The sequence below is a fragment of the Lepidochelys olivacea genome (genome assembly GCF_965140295.1).
Source record: "Lepidochelys olivacea isolate rLepOli2 genome assembly, chromosome: 11".
In the NCBI taxonomy this organism is placed as follows: domain Eukaryota; kingdom Metazoa; phylum Chordata; order Testudines; family Cheloniidae; genus Lepidochelys; species Lepidochelys olivacea.
Genome location: NC_140421.1, coordinates 57,016,822 through 57,038,318, shown reverse-complemented (window position 1 = coordinate 57,038,318; position 21,497 = coordinate 57,016,822). Strand labels below are relative to the sequence as shown.

At 35.7% G+C, this 21,497-nt stretch overlaps 1 protein-coding gene across 5 annotated transcripts in view; it reads left to right on the top strand.

Moving 5' to 3' along the window:
• PGAP1 (post-GPI attachment to proteins inositol deacylase 1) overlaps window positions 1-21,497 on the top strand; it is an 80,775-nt gene that overhangs the window by 49,006 nt on the left and 10,272 nt on the right. For 2 of the 5 annotated variants that reach the window (XM_084643610.1, XM_084643611.1), the window contains exons 20-27: window positions 338-431; window positions 1,073-1,163; window positions 1,395-1,592; window positions 5,721-5,856; window positions 6,786-6,836; window positions 9,966-10,192; window positions 10,642-10,746; window positions 12,137-12,230. In XM_084643610.1, the coding sequence (XP_084499736.1) occupies window positions 338-431; window positions 1,073-1,163; window positions 1,395-1,592; window positions 5,721-5,856; window positions 6,786-6,836; window positions 9,966-10,192; window positions 10,642-10,746; window positions 12,137-12,230 (996 nt within the window). Of the gene's footprint in view, window positions 1-337; window positions 432-1,072; window positions 1,164-1,394; window positions 1,593-5,720; window positions 5,857-6,785; window positions 6,837-9,965; window positions 10,193-10,641; window positions 10,747-11,958; window positions 11,983-12,136; window positions 17,027-21,497 lie in introns of those variants that run through there. The other 3 variants (XR_014713620.1, XM_084643612.1, XR_014713621.1) reach the window with 3 other exon arrangements.

The window sequence follows — 21,497 nt, the reverse complement described above, 5'->3', positions numbered from 1 at the left end:
GTTAAATATATTGGATTTCATCAGTGAAACATGATTCAGATGCAATGTTATTCCTTCCACACTTATCCTGACTGCAAAATCAGAAACACATGTTATTTGGTATTTGATTTCTAAAACCAAACACAATCAGGTGGCAATTCAGGAGTATGGTTCGTGGATATTTATCAAGAATAACTTTTATTGCTAATGGGAGTTACTGATGCATACACATCAAGGGGAGAGCAGAACCTGAACCTCATGAAAACAGTTTCACTCTTGTTCCATGAGGTAACTCACGTTAATCTTTTAATCATTTTTGGCGTGCTCAAGTTAACTGTATAACATCCTTGTTTTCTAGGTAATAAGGTTTCATGGTGGTTCCCTTCCTGTGTATGTTATTTCTAATATGCTACTTGCATATGGAGGACAGTTAAGCGCCTTAATTTCAACAGGTAACATTGTGTAAAAAGATTGGTTAGCCACACTTTTTTTTTTTTTTGGTATAGTAATCATATTTTCATACATTATGAATTTAGAAACCACCATATTAATATTCTCCTCATAGAGAAACATCACTGTAGTTTTTCTTGTGGCTTACGATCATATTAATCTTCTTTTAAGAGTTGGGCCATGATATCAAACAAACAAAAAGGAGCACAGTGTTTTTCCCCATTAGTGTCCTCCTCTAGCGACATTCTGCCCGTGTCAGAAGTTTAAGAAAAAAAAATAGTTATGGGGTAGAACTTATTTTGAAAGAATTAAAAATAAACTGAAATGTGTGCAGGAAACGGGTAATCTCTTGTCACTAAAAGCATATTTATTCAAGATCAAGTGATGTTCGTATCTCTTAAAAACTTTTTTATCGTGTCTGTCTATCTAAAACTGTTGTCCCAGGCCATCTGTTTCTGAGCAATCAACTGATTGATAAGGATTTTGAACAAGAGCCTTGCTATTGTACAGTAATAGTCTTAGTATGTTATCATTCTTATTTTCACTTTTGAAGCTTTGTGTTTAATTTCACTTTCTGGTTTTGAGCTTTTGTTTAGAACCTTGTGGCAAGGTATGAATTGTGTCTTTATCATTTTTTTTCTAGGCCAATGTTCAGATTTTGTTCTTGCACTGGCTAGAGCAGCCAAACCCTACAAAGTGGACCCTATTGTGAATGTTGTTAAATTTCTATTGGGGTAGGTTATTTTCTGTTACTTGTTTTAATTTTGTGTAGCAGTTTCCAAAGTGTAGAAGTTTTATTTATACATTTTTTTAAAAAACAAAGTAGTATTCTTTTATTTTCTTTGTGATCCTTTGCCATGTGATATTGATCTGATTAAAAGGTTGTAGAGTCAGGAATAATTATGTGTATTTTGTTGAAACAGTGACCAGAAAAGACAACTAATATTTCTTTCATATTTTGGCAGGTTTAACTGGTTTAAAGATATATGGAATGTATTGTTTTTGCCAGAGTTGGATGCTGTTTTACTGAATAAGCAGGATATGTGGGACCCCCTTGTGTCCCTGATTCTATTTCTTTTTGGGACAGGAATTGCCTACTGGGGTGGCATACTCTTCTCTTCATCTCTAAGGCTCTTTTCTTCATTGTGGTTATCTTTGACAAGGTAAAACAGCATAATACTTATCTTTCTTTCGATGACTGTAACGATAATAAGTAAATCAGAGAAACCTAACAGTTGTAAGATTGGGAATACTTGGGTGGATGAGATCCTACAATACAGTTACAATAAACTCCTTTTTATTGATCATCAGGATATGCCAACACCAAATACAAGCAATATAAAGGGCCGGATTGTGGCCTGTAGTACACCCCCAGGTAATGGGACATTAAGGTGCCCTCTTTCTTGCGCTGGCTACCTATATTGCCTTTTTGATTTGTGTCAAGGTTCCTCCCCCACTCTGAACTCTAGGGTACAGATGTGGGGACCTGCATGAAAACCTCCTAAGCTTACTTTTACCAGCTTAGGTTAAAACTTCCTCAAGATACAAATTAATTTTATCCTTTGTCCTTGGAATATCCACTGCCACCACCAGACTCTAACTGGGTTTACTGGGAAACGTAGTTTGGACACGTCTTTCCCCCCAAAATCCTCCCAACCCTTGCACCCCACTTCCTGGGAAAGGTTTGGTAAAAATCCTCACCAATTTGCATAGGTGACCACAGACCCAAACCCTTGGATCTGAGAACAATGAAAAAGCATTCAGTTTTCTTACAAGAAGACTTTTAATAGAAGTAAAGAAATCACCTCTGTAAAATCAGGATGGTAGATACCTTACAGAGTAATTAGATTCAAAACATAGAGAATCCCTCTAGGCAAAATCTTAAGTTACAAAAAGGACACACAGACAGGAATAGTCATTCTATTCAGCACAGTTCTTTTCTCAGCCATTTAAAGAAATCATAATCTAACACATACCTAGCTAGATTACTTATTAAAGTTCTAAGACTCCATTCCTGTTCTATCCCTGGCAAAAGCAGCGTACCAACAGACACAGACCCTTTGTTTCTCTCCCTCCTCCCAGCTTTTGAAAGTATCTTGTCTCCTCATTGGTCATTTTGGTCAGGTGCCAGTGAGGTTACCTTTAGCTTCTTAACCCTTTACAGGTGAGAGGATTTTTCCTCTGGCCAGGAAGGATTTTAAAGGGGTTTACCCTTCCCTTTATATTTGACAGTTTGGGAAAACTGGGCAGAACTCCTTCCCAGGCTGCTCCAGGGGCAGCAAAACATGCACCCTTGCCCAGGGGAAGCCATAAACTCACATTCTGTTATTAGTGTCTGATACCCTGAATTATAGAACACTGAGGACTCATACAGTAAGAATTGTACACACACACATTTCCATGTACAGAAAACATGTATTTTACAGGTATATCTGAAAATACTTTAACGTTCAATTTTTATTTATATGTACAGACTATTAAGATATAAGAAGCCTAACAAGACTTTTTGAAAGAACAGAACACTAAATTAGCCAAATTGGATTATGTATTTAATCATGTTTTAATAGTTTGGCTGTATTCACATAGAAATTAATTTAGTGTTTTAGCTCCAGAAACTCAATCTCTCTACTCTCTGAGCAAAGAGCAGATCCACCAGATGAGCCTTTTCTACACATTTGTACTTTTGACATTCCATCAATTAGGTGGCAATAATACATATAGTGCACACACAATCTGTCACATTTCAACCGAGATACTCTTATCGCTGCTGAAAGCGCATAGAATTTAGCTTAAGTGATAAAGCTGTAAGTTTTCAGTTTGAGGATATTTTTATTAAAATCCTGCTTTGGATAGATTTCTCTTATAGGTGCCCAATTCTTGTTCTATCTTGACTGAACAACGTGACTGCATGCTAACTCTGAGAACACTCAGGGTAGGGTAAAGAAATTTAATACCCATGCTCCACAGTTTGCACTGGCTGCCAGTAAATCAATAGATTTCATTCAGAGTTTTGCTTATATTTATTTATTTATTTATTTATTTTTTAAAGCCTGGAGGAGTCTAGTCCTGAGGTTTGTGAATAACTGTATCTTTCCATGAATCCCTAGAAGGCAACTGAGAGTGGCTGTGTTGTCCTCAGTGTCTATACTTAAGTGGTGTGCTAAGGCCAGGAGCAGGGGATTGGTGTGTCGTGGCCCTTCTGTAGAATTCTTTCTTAAGTAGTGTCAGCCAGGGTCCCTGTGTAGCTGTTTTCAGTATTTGGATCTAAACCTTTTCATTTGGAGCAGTCCATATTTTACAGACTCCTTTCCTTTTTAGATTATAATTTTTGCCCACATGGAGTTGAATGGGTGGTTTCTAGACCACTAGGACCAATGTTATTTTAATGGATGTTTTGAAACAAGTCTGATGTCTTGGATGACTCTAATGGGTGCATTATGGCACAAAGTAAAAATGATAAATGTCCCCTTGGTCAGAGTGCAGCTACTTGGAGAAAAGTGTAGAAGCCCTATCATCTTAATCCTCCAACACAGCCATCCAATCCATGATCTCTAGCTGTCTTGGCTCCTCCTGTTTGAAATTCCTGTCCGTTTGGGCATCTTTCCTCCACTCCCCCAATAGACTTCAGATGCTGTTCGGGTTCCTCCTCTGTCTCTTCCAGAATACAAACCTGTTTGCACATTGTGAATACTATATCTGTCCTCCTGATCTGAATCCATACTGCACATCTTCCATGTCAGACTACCTTGGTTCAATTAGAAAACTTTGTCAGTTGATGTTTCTTCCATTCAGTCATGTCCTTGTCTCATGTTTAAGTCTTACATAATAGAATGTCTGTCTCATTTATTTATTTATTTATTTTTAAGAACTAACCTGTTTGCTGTCTTTCTGATCATTGCTAACATTTAAGTTGTTGAATTCTTTCCTTTTTTCACCCATTCTGTGCCTCAGTTCCACTTAGACCAAACATTTTTCTTATTAGGAAATAACAGCATGAGTCCTAACTTCAGCTGGTATCTCAAAGTTCAAGATGACCTGTTGATATCTAGCATCTTCTTTTGATCCTCAGAAAACCATTGTGCTGCTTCACCAACATCCAGTTTTACCAGTTAGCACAATGTGTTCAGTTGTACATCATTTCACACCTCTTAGTCAGCCCAGATAGCTTTTGTTTCTATTTTCAGTTTCTGTTCTAAAGTTACTATTTTGAAATATTTTTAGCATCAGAATGCCCATTGTATTGCCACAAAGAACTTTTCATTCCACATACTTTTCATTAGGATTTTTGTTTTTCCACTCAGTCATTTTGTTGCTGAAATACTTCCCTTCAGCTGGTTTTTGTAATCTCAAAAACTAATTCTTGACTCTTAGTAACATCAACTGAATGTCCAAAGAATCGGGATATCTGCTCCTGTCTTTCTGAGACTTTGAGCAGGAATAATCTCTATTTAAGGAAAAATGTGTCAGAAAATGAATGTTTTTTAGCACTCTGTTATGGCTTCTGTACTGTCATGTGACACTACATTTTATTCACACTGCTATTAGAAAGCACCATTGTGTATTGATCTAGTACTACAATAATAATAAGCAGATAGAAATGTATTGGACTGGAAGGGACCTCGAGAGGTCATCTAGTACAGCCCCTGCACTGAGGCAGGGTCAAGTATATCTAGATCATCCTTAACAGGTGTTTGTCTAACCTGTTTTTTAAAACTCTACTGACAGGATTCCAGAACCGCCCTTGAAATCTATTTCAGTGCTTTTTCACAATTAAATCTTCTTGTTGGTTTGTATTCAATTCATGATCCACTATAACTCCCAGATACTTTTCCGCAGAACTACAGTTTAGCCAGTTATTCCCAGTTATTGGCTTCTCCTAAGGTAAACATGAAGATTTAATGATTGATGCAAAACCTAGGCCAGTGTTTTAAAAAACTTGGTTTTCATGCACACAAGAAGTCAGATTATGAATTATTTATTACATATAGTCTCAGACACTTAAAAGGCCATGAATTTATTAACTCAAATACCTGACATTCTTGAAGAAATGGAAGTATGAGGTAACAAACTGACAGCTGAAGAGTATTTCAGGCATCGTAATTTGCATGTGATTTGATTGGTTAACAATGTTCTAAACTTGCTTATGGACCTCTGAGAAGGTAAGCAGCAGCTACTTCCTAGCTTGTTACATAATTGATTTAAGTTATTCATGAACTAGAAACTTTTTCCTTTCTATGTAATTGTGGATTTTTGTCTCAGAACTCTAACAGATAGTAATTTTGTCATTGTAGACCCTCTGGACTTCCTAAAGACAGCAAGTTGATGACACCAAGAAGAGCATTTATGGCCATTCTTCTGATTTTTGTTAGCTGTACCACTTGTGGGGCATTTGCTGTATTAATTATCTATATTCACTACATGTTCAAGGTATTAAAACAGTGAATAATTGAGTCAATATCTGAATTAAACTCTTTAGGTATTTCAATAGTAGATGACTACCAAAGAGAAAATATAGAACAGTTTTTTCAGGATTTTAAAAATGCTCTAATATATGCGGAAACTTTTAAAATCCATACTTTTCTGGTGTGCTTCATAATCCAATGATATTTTTTAAGTCTTTTACTCATCTGAGCACGTCCTCCTGAAGGAACTACAAACTTAATCTTTGTGTGTCTATTGTAAAGTGATATTATGCACAGATGTCTAATGCAGTGAGTCTACTTTTCAAATCCAGGTTTATAAAACCAAGGGCCTGATTTTGCCCCCTTATGGAAATTTGAGTAATGGGAAGGGACCTTGATTGATGGAATCTTTGCAGAATTTTCCTCCTCTGAGTTTTCCCAAAATTTTTCTGGAGGGGACGTGTGTGCACACTGTCAAATGAGTAGCAATTTGGTCTCCAAATTCACTGTATTCCCTGTGATCCAAAGGAGGCTACAGCCATCTGCATGTTACCTGCATGCTGACACCCTTCAACACACACGCACCTTTTTGACTGCAGCAGATTCTCTGAAAATAAGCATCTCTTGTGTATTTTGTTGAGGGATTCTGAGGAAGGCGAAATGGAAGTAAAAGGGGCAGGGAATATGTAGAGTTTTCCCTGCCCTCTGTCAAACTCAGTGGAAAAAACAGGGAAACTAATACACCCACCATTCTGAGCACTTGAAAAGGTGTTGGAGGACATTTCTGGGAAAGTCCTTTTCATTACAGCTTCAGTTAAGCTGTGCTCCCAAGGAACCAAAATATTAGGACGGAAGACTCTAGAGCCAGCACAGAGGTTTTTTTATTTAGGCACTGCAGCTGTTGTGTGTAGAACCTATGTAAAAAAAATAAACATGTCGTCTGTCTTCTCATAGGTTATTAAGCTACATTCAAATGTAAGAACAGAGCAAAATGTTCTTAATATGGTAAGTCTATTTAATACTATAGATGACAGAAAACAATCAGTACCCCTGTATGGGGTTGTGTGTTTATCATGTCTCAAGAATGTCGGGTGGCAAGCGACATTGACAGCTGTGATTTACCCGGACTTGGTAGTTTTAAAATGGAAATAAGTTTAGTTGGTGGTTTGGTGACTTGAGGGGTCTAGAACTCGCACTGGAGGTAATGGCTTCTTGTAGAGGTAATGGCTTCTTTGGTTCACTGGAGTAGAAGAGGGAAAAAAAGCAGAGACTCTTGAGTAGCCTGTGTCAGCATTGATGTCTGTTTTATTCTCTCATTCTTGAGATCACTGAGGTGATAACCTGAGATTTGATGCCATTGGTAAGAAGTCTTTAATCTTAGGATAGGAAGAAACAGTAGTTATTTGTCTAGCTAATTATTTTGTCATTTTCCTGTGTGTAATTTTCCTTTTGTGTTCCCTGAATATAATAGGGAGAAAATGTTCTTTCTTGCATCTAATTGTATAGGCTGGTAATAACCTGTGCTCTACCTATAAATACTTAGCTCAGGAATTAACCATGGGTGGGATACAAGAGGAGAGGTAGTAGGACTTAATTAATAAGGACTTGCGGGGGGAGATATGGACTAAACTTCTGATGGCCAGGAAGTTGTTAAGAATGAATGGAAAACTCAATATTAGACCAGTTTCATGCATGAGGACATTTAGAATATTTTCTGCTTCTTTCTCCCATTACTTAACTATAGAATCGAGGGGTGTGTACATTAATATATGTGCTCAGAATAGCTACCCTCACTTTCCAGGTTTAGAATTACATGCCAGGGAAATGAAATAAAAGACATCTTTAATTGGCTAACCTAAAAGTTGTAATTTTTTCTTGCTTTTTTTCTAATTTTTTTCTCCTGTCTTATTTCTTTCCTTCCATCTCTAATTAATTCTGTCCATCTCCGTCACATTCCCATTTGTCTACTCTTTTCTTGTATTAGTCTCTTCTTTGAAAATCAGCATCCCCTTTCTTTATCTTTCATCTTTCAGTCCTGCTGCCTGTCTCCAACTCTGCTTATGGTATCTTCCACCTTTCTCTCTGCATTCTCATCTCTGATCTTCACATAGACTCTTTACTGTCCCCTGTACTCTGTTGTTCTTTTTTTTCTGTCCTTTCTCCAGGAGCTCCCTGAGGTCTCCTCATGGTATCTCCACTCCCCATCCTTGTTCTCATTCCTCTTGGAGTCCTGAAGCCACTGCTCTAAAAGGAGAGACTGTGGTTGAATTAGAAGCTTTAAAAGATGAATATTTCTTTTAAAAATGCTTTTTCAGGGAATCCAAGATGGTGGTCCTTTACCTTGGCTAGATCTGGGTAAATTGCAAATCTGTTTATTTTCCTACATGAGATATGGCACATTGCGATTATGTTAATGGTGTTCTTTATGTTAATTTTAGGGCTGTTGATTAGTTGCGGTTAACTCACATGATTAACTGGAAAAAAAATTAATCACGATTAATCGCAGTTTTGATCGCACTGTTAAGCAATAGAATACCAAGTGAAATTTATTAAATATTTTTGTATTTTTTTCTACATTTTCAAATATTTGATTTCAATTACAACACAGAACACAAAGTGTACAGTGCTCACTTTATATTATTATTTGTATTACTAATATTTGTACTCAAAAAATGATAAAAGAAATAGTATTTCTCAGTTCACCTCATACAAGTACTGTAGTGCAATCTCTTTATAGTGAAAGTGCAATATGTAGATTTTTTTTTTGTTACATAACTGTACTCAGAAACAAAACACTGTAAAACTTTAGAGCCTACAAGTCCACTCAGCCCTACTTGTTCAGCCAATCGCAAACACAAACAAGTTTGTTTACATTTACGGGACATAATGCTGCCTACTTCTTATTTACAGTGTCACCTGAAAGTGAGAACAGGCGTTTGCACTTTTGTAGCTGGCATTTCAAGGTATTTACGTGCCAGATCTGCTAAACATTTGTATACCCCTTCATGCTTTGGCCACCATTCCAGAGGACATGCTTCCATGCTAATGACGCTTGTTAAAAAAAAATAATGCGTTAATTACATTTGTGACTGAACTCCTTGGGGGAGAATTGTATGTCCCTGCTCTGTTTTACCTGCCTTCTACCATCTATTTCATGTTATAGCAGTCTCAGATGATGACCCAGCACATGTTGTTTATTTTAAGAACACTTTCACTGCAGATCTGACAAAATGCAAAGAAGGTACCAGTGTGAGATTTCTAAAGATAGTTACAGAACTTGATTCAAGGTTTAAGAATCTGAAGTGCCTTCCAAAATCTGAGAGGAACAAGGTGTGGAGCATGCTTTCAGAAGTCTTAAAAGAGCAACACTCCAATGTGGAAACTACAGAATCCAAACCACCAAAAAAGAAAATCAACCTTCTGCTGGTGGTATCTGACTCAGATGATGAAAATGAACATGCGTTGGTCTGCACAGTTTTGGATTGTTGTTGAGCAGAACCCATCATCAGCATGGATGCATATCCTTTGGAATGGAGGTTGAAGCATGAAGGGACATACTAATCTTTAGGGCATTTGGCACGTAAATATCTTGTGACGCTGGCTACAACAGTGCCATGTGAACGCCGGTTCTCACTTTCAGGTGACATGACCAAGAATCGGGTGGCATTATCTCCTGCAAATGTAAACAAACTTGTTTGTCCAAGTGATTGGCTGAACAAGAAGTAGGACTGAGTGAACTTCTAGGCTCTAAAGTTTTACATTGTTTTATTTTTGAATGCAGGGTTTTTTTTGCATAATTCTACAGTTGTAAATTCAACTTTAAGGATAAAGAGAGTGCACTACAGTACTTGCAATCGGGCAATTGAAAAATACTATTTCTTTTGTTTTTTCAAGTGCAAATATTTGTAATAAAAATAAATATAAAGTGAGCACTGTACACTTTGTATTCTGTGTTGTAATTTAAATCAATATATTTGAAAGTGTAGAAAACATCAAAAAATGTTTAAATAAATGGTATTCTATTATTAACAGCCAAATTAATCACAATTAATTTTTTTTAAATGCTTGATAGCCCTAGTTAATTTTATTAGCCTTATCTACTCTGTACCAATATTTTCGTTTTTTTCTTTACAGGCTCCAAAGCACGCAAAAGAAACTTCAGATAATTCCAATAAAGAGACAGTAAAGAACTGTGACTCAACAGAGACCATTACAGAAGCAGCAGCTGCATCACCCACTGCCAATAGAGCTATTGACAATGTTGTAAACAGTCTTAAGATACATATTACAATCATCAATTTACTTACATGGATTGTGCTTCTCAGTTCACCGTCTTTAATTTATTGGTTTAAAAATCTCAGGTAACGTTTAAACTGCCAGCATAAAAAGAAAATCAGCATGATAGTTTGCTTAGTACTTATCTCCCAAATGGCTGACGATTCAGAATTACAAAGCTTTCTCTGACTATTAATATTACTTTATAGTAGTATCCAAAGGTTCTAATCGAATGATTTAAATAACGGGTATCTGTACACATCAGTTTGTATAATGGATTATGGTTAGCTATTATGTAAAGCAAATTATATGATAGAGACATAAGGGATTTACAGGCAGGACTGAATCTTAGCCCCCTCTGATTTACACTGAGAATGCTCCCACCCTAATTTCTTTTATTCGTATGGGATTAGCTGTTCAGATGTTGCCAGGCTGTCCTTTTGATTGTTTAATTTCTGTTTGGTTTAAAGTGGTTTAAAAACAAAAAAGGGGGGGGAATAATATGCTGTCTTTGCACAATTTGCTTATTTTGTAGGTACAATATTAGACTTGATCCTGATCCATGTAGAACTATGGCTATTATTCTTGTATCCACTTTGGGAATCCTCATGAATTCAAGTACCACTAAAGTAAAATCAAGGTATCCTCTATTATTATTTCCAGTCCTCTTGTAGACCATATACCTGTCTTCACGTTTAATTCTTACTCTTGAGTCCTTTTCCACTTCTGTGGTTAAAGTTGATTTGTGTTACACAGATATTTAACTGGTAACCCCTCATTAACATTCATGACATTTGTATTATTAAACCTTGAAATGGAGAGCCAGGTATCTCAGTGGATATCTTTTCAAACTACATTTAAAAATTGACACAGATCAGCTCTAGTTTAGTCAAATGCAACAGATCACTTCTGTTCACCAACCAGGACATGAATGTAATATTGATTTGACACCTAAACAATCTGTCAGATCAAGAACTTCAGCTTTCCATTCAGACCTTATTGAATCCTTCAGAGCTTTATTCTTAACAGGTGATTGTGAGCCTTCGGCCTTGTATACATGGGAAAGTTATATTTGTATAAAGTAAAGATATGAATTTAAGCTCCCATATTGTTGCACTGTGATAATTCCCTGAATGGACACTTATTCTGGGATAAGAATGTCTTTTTCTGGTTTACTTTATGTTGCTTTGGAAGATGTTCAAGTTAAACTGAAAAAAATCGTCTCTTATTCCAAAATTAGTGTCCCACATGAGGGAGTTGCATCATATAATTAGGGCAGTATAATTGGAAAAATTTCTCATATAGGCAAGCCCTTAATAAAAGAAATTCATGAAAAACTTATTGCACATGAATCATCTGCTTCTAAATTAAAATACTTCACCTTGTTGCGCAAAATAGCACAGAGTGAATAGTCAACCTAGCCTTTAACAACAGAGTGAAGCCTTCCATGAATGGTTTCAGTTGACAATGCTAGTAGACGAAGTCCTTTATTTATCCATAGTACAGGTACAGTGCAGAGAGTCACAGCACAAGGTTTTCCAAATCACCCATTACACATTAAAATCAATACATTCTTCTTAAAAGCAAGTTCAACTGTGTGTTTGCACCAAAGTGCCTCGGTCCTTTCCAGGCCCATTAGAACTTCTGGCTTCTATGCAAAAGCTATCAATTAGTACCAATTGTGTAAAGTGCTGTGAAACATCAGGCATTGTTTTTTCTTTAGGTGTGAAACAGAGCATTTATTTTTAAATATTATTTTTCAAAATATTAAAAACATGCTCATTAAGGTGGCTTTAAAATTTTTTTTTTAAGGATTATTTTTAGCCTTCACGTTGTATATTCTTGCTTTTAGATGAACAGCCTGAATGAGGAACAGGTAACTTCTTTAAATGAAAATCTCTAAACCTTAATATCAATACATCCTTCTTCAAATCAGGTTCAAGTAAAATCATCCTTCTTGCACAACTTTGACTCCTTCTGTTTGCTTTGCAGTTACAAAAATGCTAAACTGTTTTTCTCTCTTTTCACAGTAAACTGTCGAAAATTGCAGCGCAACTTCCTCTCCCTTTGTCTGCAGCTGTGGTGGCCTTTGGACCAATGCATTTATACAGAGCACCATACTTTGTAATCTGTTCTCTTCTTCTACATATGTTCTGTTGTATTGTGTAAATCTTTAGTTTCCCAAATGAAATCGGAAAAGCAGTGTGACCCAGAAATGGATGCTGCAAAAAAATGTCAAGTTGAACAAAGAAATGTCCAGATCAATGTAACCACTAATGAACATCATTTGGAGTAGATGACAGAATTGTGACCACTTCTTGTTAAGTTTGGGGTGTTTGGGAAATCTCAGAAACCTGCTCATGGTGTTAGTTTACTAATCTGAAAAATTGATGGGAAAATTGCAATATTTCTCTGGACACAAAAATCTCTTTTCTTATTAGCATAACACTTCAGTGTTCTAGATTTCAGTAGGCAGACCATTCTGTGTCCATACTGCAGACATTTTGATATTTCTGTTGACACTTGGTTTTCTGTTGAAACACGTTTACCTTGCTGTGTGTATGTATTGAACCTATGTCTTGTTCTTGAGTTTTAAAATGTGATGGGTAAAATTCACAAATGATTGAAAGTGCATCACAAAACTAAATAGCCAAGAATACTTTTAATCATTTTATGCCACACTAACAAGCTGTCACAACTTTCTTTTTTCTTGTATCTAAACAAACTAGAATGTATTGTGTCTACTGATCGGTTATTTCTAACAAATCAAACATTTTTATCAGTGTCTGTGGCACATTTGTGTGATTATTGAAAGCGTTGGTGGCTTATAAACTTTATCTTTTGTAAGAGTGATAAAACTATGTCTCCTCTATGTTGCTTTCTATTCAGGAAGATATCATAGATTCATACACAATTTCTGTAATGTTGTTTTAAAACATTGACAAATTCTGAAGAAAACCTGTGCCAGAATTTTAGTAATAGTGGGAAATACTGACCATAATAATCAATTCTGTAAAGTAGCATCTTATTGCCTCGATCCTACAGTGACTGGCATTGTTAAAATACCTAAGACAGATATCTGTAATGTATGGCAAATCTCTCCCTTGGTACTGTACAAGTGTTTTAAAACAAAACAAACAAAATTGTGTCCATCAAGCTAAAATTATCTATAATCCTTGTAAATCTGATTGGTTGATTCTAAAGAGAGATGGACTGTCTACTCATTTCTGTGTATCTTATCTATCTCTAGTATTTCTGAGGCACCTATCACCTTAATATCAAAGCACTGATCCTATCTGATAGCGCTTTTTTTTTTTTTTGGATCATCTCTTCTTATGAATAGGTTGAGGAAATCCAGTACCAACAGTCAAGTTACATCATATGCTCCGTACAGCAGTAGAGCCTAAACCCATTTGTTCTATTGTATTGCATCATTCTTGCCTGAAGTGCCTCAGTTAATTCTGGCTTGTTTTTAAGAGTCTTTTAGTTGAGCTGGCTGGGAACTCTAAGTTTATGCAATGACTTTCCAAACTGAAAGTGTGAGGTGACATGACAAACTGCAGCACCTTACTTTTGTCAGCTCATAAACAAGCCACTCGCCCAAGCTATCCATGAACCCTTAAGACGGCTGTAAGTATGAATAAGATAACAGTAACTAACTGTGTCACCATTACTGTTATCAGTAATGTATATGCTGGTTTTCTAATCTTAACATTTATATAATGCTAGGCTATTCATAGTTTTTGTAAATCAGAAAAGGTCTTTGGACAAACAACACTCTGAAATTTGATTTCTACCCAAATGTATGTATATGACACAAACACTCCTAGTATGCTGTGTGTATTTGTAGCCAAATTCTGCAGTTCTTTATCCTAAAACCTCATATTCAAAAACAGAGTAGAGTAATAATATTTCTAGTTTTGGATGATTGTGTAATGAGAGAGAGAGTAGCAGACCCATGTAGAGTTTTCGGTAAGCCATTACAATCAAGTGAAATCTATTTATCCTAGGTTGGTCTTCATTGCTGCATATTGTACTGTTTCTAGCATCCCCAGGCCTGATTTTTGCTACTCTGACCACTGAGTAGTACTTTATTCTGCAAATAGATCCATTTACACTGTTGCAGTGGTTAGATATCCTCACTGTTAAATATTTACTTCCTGTTTGAACTTTTCCCGTTTAGCTTCCAGCACTATCTTTTTTATGTCCTGGTTTGCTAAATAAGACCCTCTCCGCCCCCCCCCCCTTACTATCAGCGGGGTGTGTGTAAATTCTTGTGCACTAAAATTAAATGGCCTCTTAACTTCCTTTTGAATGAGATAGTAAATGAGTTCAATTTATTTCTCTTATTGTAAAATGAGTTTTCCAGGCCACAAATCATTCTTGTTGCTGTTCTTCAAATCCCCTCTAGTTTTTTAAAACCCTTTTTAAAGTATGGACACCAGAATTGGCCACAGTATTTCAGCAATGGTCAAATCACCTCCCTCCCTGTTCGTAAAACACTTCTGTGAATGAGGAGACTAAAGCGTGTCTTTAGGCTTATTTCTGTTGATTATGGCCTTCTGTGGGTACATATGAAATTTTTATTTTATAAACTGCCATCTACATAGCATATATTAAGACGTTATGAAAATTAGAATAAAATGTTACCCTATTTTAAGTAAACTATTCATTAAATAGCAAGTATAGAAATGTATTTTTACTGCTTTGTAGGACCTCACATACCATCTGTCTCAAAATGAGAACTGATGGAAGTCAAACCCAGACTATTACTGTGTTTTCCTAAGACAAACATCTGAGCTGTTGCTATCCCAAACCACCATCATAGGGTATGGATGGAATACCTTTCACGTTAGGTAGAAATTATACAACTCTTGCATTTATTAATGGTGTAGTTTATATAGCAATGTTGTTTTAGCCATGTTGGTACAATGGATTAGAGAGACAAGGTGGTGAACTGTTATCTTTTATTGGACCAACTTTTGTTGGTGAAAGAGACAAGCTTTCAAGCTCCACAGCTAAATCAGCTGTGACACTCTGAATACCTTTCCCAGACCTGAAGAACAACTCTGTGTAGCTCAAAAGCTTGTCTCTTTCACCAACAGAAGTTGGTCCAGTAAAAAGACTATACCTTATCTACCTCGTCTCTCTCTAGTTTATGTAGAGCAATACCTTTTCTCAGATGAGATGATGATACTCATAGGATTCCCATACAGCAGTCTCAGGCTGAGTGTGTTTTACAGAATTGTTAAAATCTTTGGTCTAGATTTTCAAAAGTGACCAATGATTTTTGTATGACCAACCTGGAATTCCTTTTTGTGACTTAATTTTTTCAGACTGTGCTGAGCACCGACCCTCTGCAAATCAGGCCCTTTTAGAGTTGTGTACATGTATATGTTTGTTTCTATTAATGCAGGTTTAATTTTGCTTGTCTCTCTTGCTTTCTAAAAAAAAAGACACAGTTTCATAAGGTATAAAGAATACACTTTTTATTAAATTTCAGTTTATTTTTCTGTTAAAGATCCTATGGGTTGGATTGAGAGTCCTTATATTTAAAACGGGGAATAGGGGTAGAACCAATAATCTTTTAAACCAGCACAGATGTAAGTGAACCCTCTGTGAATAATGGTAAACATACCTATGATACCTTATTAATATACTGTGTTCCAACATTTATGAAACAATTCTGAGAGATGGCATGTGGAATATGTTTTAAACATGTTTGTTGGAGTCAGTTTCCAGTTTATTCTTGTAATTTAGCCAACATTCGCCGCCTCTGTGCTCGGAGGAGAGAAAGCAGTCTGAAAACGGCATTATCTTGTGATATTTTAGGGGCAGTCTCCCTTTTAAAGGTGAAGATGGCTGTTGACATATAGGGGAATTGGGACCACAGAATTAGCCCCCACCGCAAGAAAATAGTGTCCTGCAAATTTAATGGACTAGGGACTCTCACCGCTTTGAGAACAGGTCACTCAGGAGCCATGCTGTCTTCTAACTTCTGTTCCCCATCTCTGGTGGGAATAAAAGCTGCATGGAGGGTATTAATATTGCAATATTATTTGCTTGCACGTTTCCAAATAGATCTGTCAGATTTGGATGGGTGCATGCCACGTAGAGAGCAAATGTTCCTTAGCTGAACTTCAAAATCCATTCAGTGAATTCTTAAGTGTGCTTTTTGGCTTGTTTTTATAAGCTTTCAGAAACAAAATCGAAACCAGGACAGGAACCCAGGAGTAAAATTAAGTAACTTCAGTTAAAATACAGTAGAATCAATATTTTGCAAATGGGCTATAACTAGAACTTTTTAGTAAGGTGTCCCCAGAATAAAGCCCAGTATCCTCAACTGTTCTTGACTTGATGCGTATTGTCTTTCTTGTCACTGTGACCAAGCATGCAGGTATTTTCTGCACTGTCTTCTCATCCTGCAATAATTAGTATCTGCTCTGTAGCTTCCAATTCATCATGTGACCATAATGTGTGATGATAGAAAGGAGAACTCATATGACTTTGGTTGTTAGCTGGGTCTTTTCAAACCAATGTATCTCAAAGTTGAATGAATATTGACCACAAGGGGTGGTATCATATTTATTCAAAACAAAACTGGACTTCTGCAAGCTAGGTATCAGCATCATCCTAAATAGGGCTTGGGGTGGGTGTGTGTGTGTGTGTAGGGTTGTTTTAAAAATAATTGTGGGAACTGGAGTTTCATTTAGAATTATTTTTAATATTCAGCACAGTTTAATTTTTATCATTTAGGGAGCTGATTCAAATAGCAAGCTATTGCACATTGCAAAATGAATGGTATAGTAATACAGGACTGAGAAATAAACTAAAAAATATTCTATCTATAACACTGTAGGAGAAATTGGGAGTGCTATGTGATTACTATAATGGAGCATCTGCATGGAACAAAACAAAATGTAAGTTAACCCAGCCAGGCTACAGATGAGCAGTCATATTAAAAGTTGCTGTTGAACAAAAATCACAGTCTTGATAATAACATGAATCAGATTTATATATTTTATTTAAGGGTTTAAAAAGTTACTGCTTTTATCAGTACCATTCTTGATACAAAGTCTGTTTTTTCTGTCCCATTGCCAGTAATAAACACCTCAAATACCAAGTGACAATTAATTTATTATATTTAATAGCTTTTGCTATATCTGCTTTCTAGTTTTTGACAGGAGAGTATAAATACAGTTCTAGTGTCTGTGAACAGATTTAAACATTAATGGAAAACATAACTGATGATCAGATGTCTTTCAGTAAAATGATGAGAGATTACTTGCATATTTGGACCTCAGTCTTGCTTGTGATGAGAGAAAAGAGAGTAGCCATTTTATAGACATTAAATCCTGCAGCTTAATAGAACTGCAGTGTGCTTTTTTGAGTGTGTATTTATATAATAATGCTTCTACTGTTATAAATTGTTAAACTACTAGAGAACTGTTAACCACAAAACAGCCTAAAATCTTGAAATTCATTTTATATTTCATATTAAATGTTCGACATTTGTTCAGTTTTAGTGTTAGACTTTTTACATCCCGTTTTGGAAAATAAGTGAGCTAGTTTTTACAACACTTAGCACTGTGTTGTGAACTGTTTAAAAAATGTTCATTACCTTAGCAAAACATGCACATTTGCCACCAAAGCTGTATATAACTGTTATATACCTCTGGATGTTTGTGCCAATGATCTACATTTAACAGACAAATCCATACTGGACTAAATAAAATCAAGTTTTTCTACTTAATTTTTTTTAAAAAAACCTGGAACTTTAAGCTAGCATTCAAAATGAATAAGTATTTAAAATCTATACAAGTTTCTTTGAAAACCTTTTAGAATGGTAGTACTTTGATATATTTTCTTAATAATGAAAGAATGCAAATCAAAGTTCTTAATTTAAAGAGTCCTATGTGTTTTAAAGTTAAACTAAATAAAATGTATAAATTTGTACCTTGGAAAACCCTTACTACAGTATTTCTGTGTTTTCTAATAATTTTTAAATTACTTTAGAAAAAATTCAGCAGCCTTTCTTTAGTCAGGCAAATCTGCCTGGGCCCCCAATTCTGCAAGCTACTTAAGCATGTGCCTACCTGAATTGAGGCCTAAGTAAGAACTGTGATATTTGGCCCTTTATTTGGATTCAGAGTTATGGCTTGATCCTGCAAACCCTTACATAGGTAGTCCTGACGCATGAGTAATCCCACTTTACACTCTGATCTTGCAAGCATGTCTGCATGGGCACAAGGCCGGACTGTGTGGAGCTTCTTGCAGGTTCAGGACCATAGTCTATAAGGGCTTATGTCAGTAAAGGTTTGCAGTATCATTCCCTAACCCTAAGGCATATTTGTGCAAACACTGTCAAGCGTTGTGTTCAGAATAATAAATCTAAAACTAGTATCTTAAATTTATGCAGGATCGGTCCATTAGAAATCAGTGCATTGAAGCTTTGTGTGTTCATCATTATACCAACAAGAATTTCTTTCCATTTTCTGAAACAAGTGAGAAAATGTTTGAATTTATTGTAAATCTGAAAAAAATGTATGAGGCATTTTGATTTTTAAGTTTTTTAATTTCTGTTGCTGCGTTTGACTATTAACTATTTTATTCTGGTGGAAATTAAAACTTTAATATTCAATTATGTAACTGCAGTTTGAGAACCATATTGGAGATACTTCAGTAACTGACAGCTATAACATTACAGCACTCTACAAAGAATAAAAATGACACACACAATTAGAGTGCCAAACCAAAATGAAAATTACATAATATTTTCTCACTATTTAAACAACTAAATGAACACACTGCAGTTCAAGCCTGTAAACTTCGGTAGCCTTTGATTACATTGTGAAAGTCCATATGAAGTTGTCCAAAGAATTTTTTTAAAGTATGGATCATAATTGAAACTTGATTGAGTAGCAGGAGAGAGGGGGGTGTTACTTTCTTACTCTCCCTGTGTTAGCTGTGGCATTCTTGGAGGCCTCCACTATTTTTTAAATACAACTAAATTTTCTTTACATTAGTTGCTTTGAATCCAAACCTTAAAGGCAGGAAATTCAGAATTGTTGTTTACATTAATTCCTGAACTCCTACCATTGTGACCAAAAAAAGAAATAACAAGAAAGAAGTATAAGCCTCAGGTGTGCGTCTTGGCTTTTGTTGCTTTTTGTGTCACAATCCTAACCCCCTATAGAAATTAATTGTAATTATATTAAGATTTTATTTTTTCCCCTAGAAACCTTACCTAAAGCTGTAAAGACCACATTAACAATGTACACTTAATATCTGGGCCTGTTTAAAAGCAAAAGGGTATAATACTGTAGTGTTCCCATAAGCATTGTATAGTGAATTATATTTCTGAAGAAAAATTAATTATTTTACATATAACCTGCAAAGGACTTTACAAAAAATAGACTTATGCCATATTTTGGTTCTTTCTGATCCATTAAAGCATTTCAGATCCTTTTATTCATTTTTGGATTTAAATTTTTTTTTCTAAGAATATGAGGACAGTCAACTGTGGCTTTTCTGGCTCTTGCGATAGGACCTACTGGATATCAGAAGATTGTTAAACCTCACTTTTTAATTGAAGGGGCAGGGATGTTGAATCCAGTACAAAGATGACCTTTCTTCAAAATGTTAAATAGTCATTGGACTTCAAAACTTTTATTTTTATTAATTCCTGTTTAAATGGTGTGAGTAAAAATCTTCTATCAATCACTTCACTTTCACTTTCTTGACTTTGTTTTGCTAGTTCCAATCATTGTTCCTTTCCAAGCTAGCCAAAACCTGAATTTCTAATATGAAAAACCTTAAAAAAATACCACCGCACACCACCTACCAAAGTTGAGAGCACCTTTATAATCATAAAGAACCAAGAAAAAATTGAACAAGCCCAATAATTTGTTTCCTTTGCAGATCGTCTTTTAATTTCTCCTCCAAATGCCATGATAGACTCTTGCCCCTGCAAAATATCAGTTCATACTGTTTTAAAGTAATTACAAGAGCTCTTAAAAATGTTGGAAACCACAAACAATTTTGGAATTTTTATAATTTCAAAACAGCCTAATTGATTTTTTGTAAATATTTTCTTATAGTTTGAGATCTTGTATGGTCAGTTTAAACTTGGCATGAATGTTTTTGGTGGAGTTAACCCCAGCAGTTACAGGTTTATAGAGACTGTTGACAGGGTCTTAACTAAAGTTGTGGGAATATTGAGGCTATAATCCATTATCATTCTTTATAAAAATGATTGTAATTGAGTTCTCAACTGTACTTTATGCAATATATGATAAATATAAATAGTTAGGGCCTGATCCTGTGAGGTGCTGAACACACCTTGAAAGATGTTGAGTACATTACTGAAATCCAGTGAAAGATGAGAGCTCTCAGCACCTTGCAATATTGTGCTCTTGGAGCCTAGTCCTTTTCTTGTTGACATCAGTGAAAGTTAGATTTGAACGGGAACTCATTTGCGACCTTCATACTGTCTGAAGGGTCTATTATGTGCAGTATGTACTCAAAATTTAATTTTTACTTGTCTTTTCCACACAAATGTGCATGACTTTTGTCCAGCATATATATTGTATTAAATACACATCTTATTTTTGTGTATATATTTTTTTATGGTACACTAACACTTGCATTCATATAAATGGTTGTAATTCACAAAAAGTGCCACCTATTAGTCATACTGTGTGCAGAGTGTTGTGAATGTTGTTACCTGTATTTTTCCCCACACCATTGGGCATAGTGTTGAACATTTGCCTTCAGTCTTTGCTCAGGTATTGATGTGAAGCAGTTTAGTGCTTTTCTTTCTAAATTGTAATACGTGGTATTCTAAGTATTAGGAAGGTAAAATAAAAAGAAAATAAAAACAGTGAACAAAAGAAGCCTATGTATTAATAACATTACTTGGGGAAATATGTAATTTGTTTGTTCAGACCTAAAGAGTACTTGGCCTACTTGGGACTTGAGAGGCAGTAATTATCCTCCATATAGAATAGATTTCAAAATGTTAATTTATCCTTAAGTGGTAGGCACACATCATCTGCCTAACTCTCATAAGAGAAAACATAATAAACTGAGATGATGCTTGCTGAAAAATGTAACTATTCTTTCCTCACCTCTAGTCTTTCTTCTTTCCCAAACTATTACTATTTCACATAGTATTTTCTTGTACATCGATTATAACTGTAGTTTTCTCACCTTTCTCTCAGCAGCCCTGGGTCATGGTGGGTAAGTTAAGTTGCCAAAGTTATTTTATCACAGTTTGGCAGGTACCTAGTGCAGGTACTCATTCAGTAGGTGTTCTGGCTCCCCAGCAAACTGGAATTTGAAGTGGGTTAGGAGAAGCAACACCTAAAGAAGGTGGGGAATGGGGTAAGA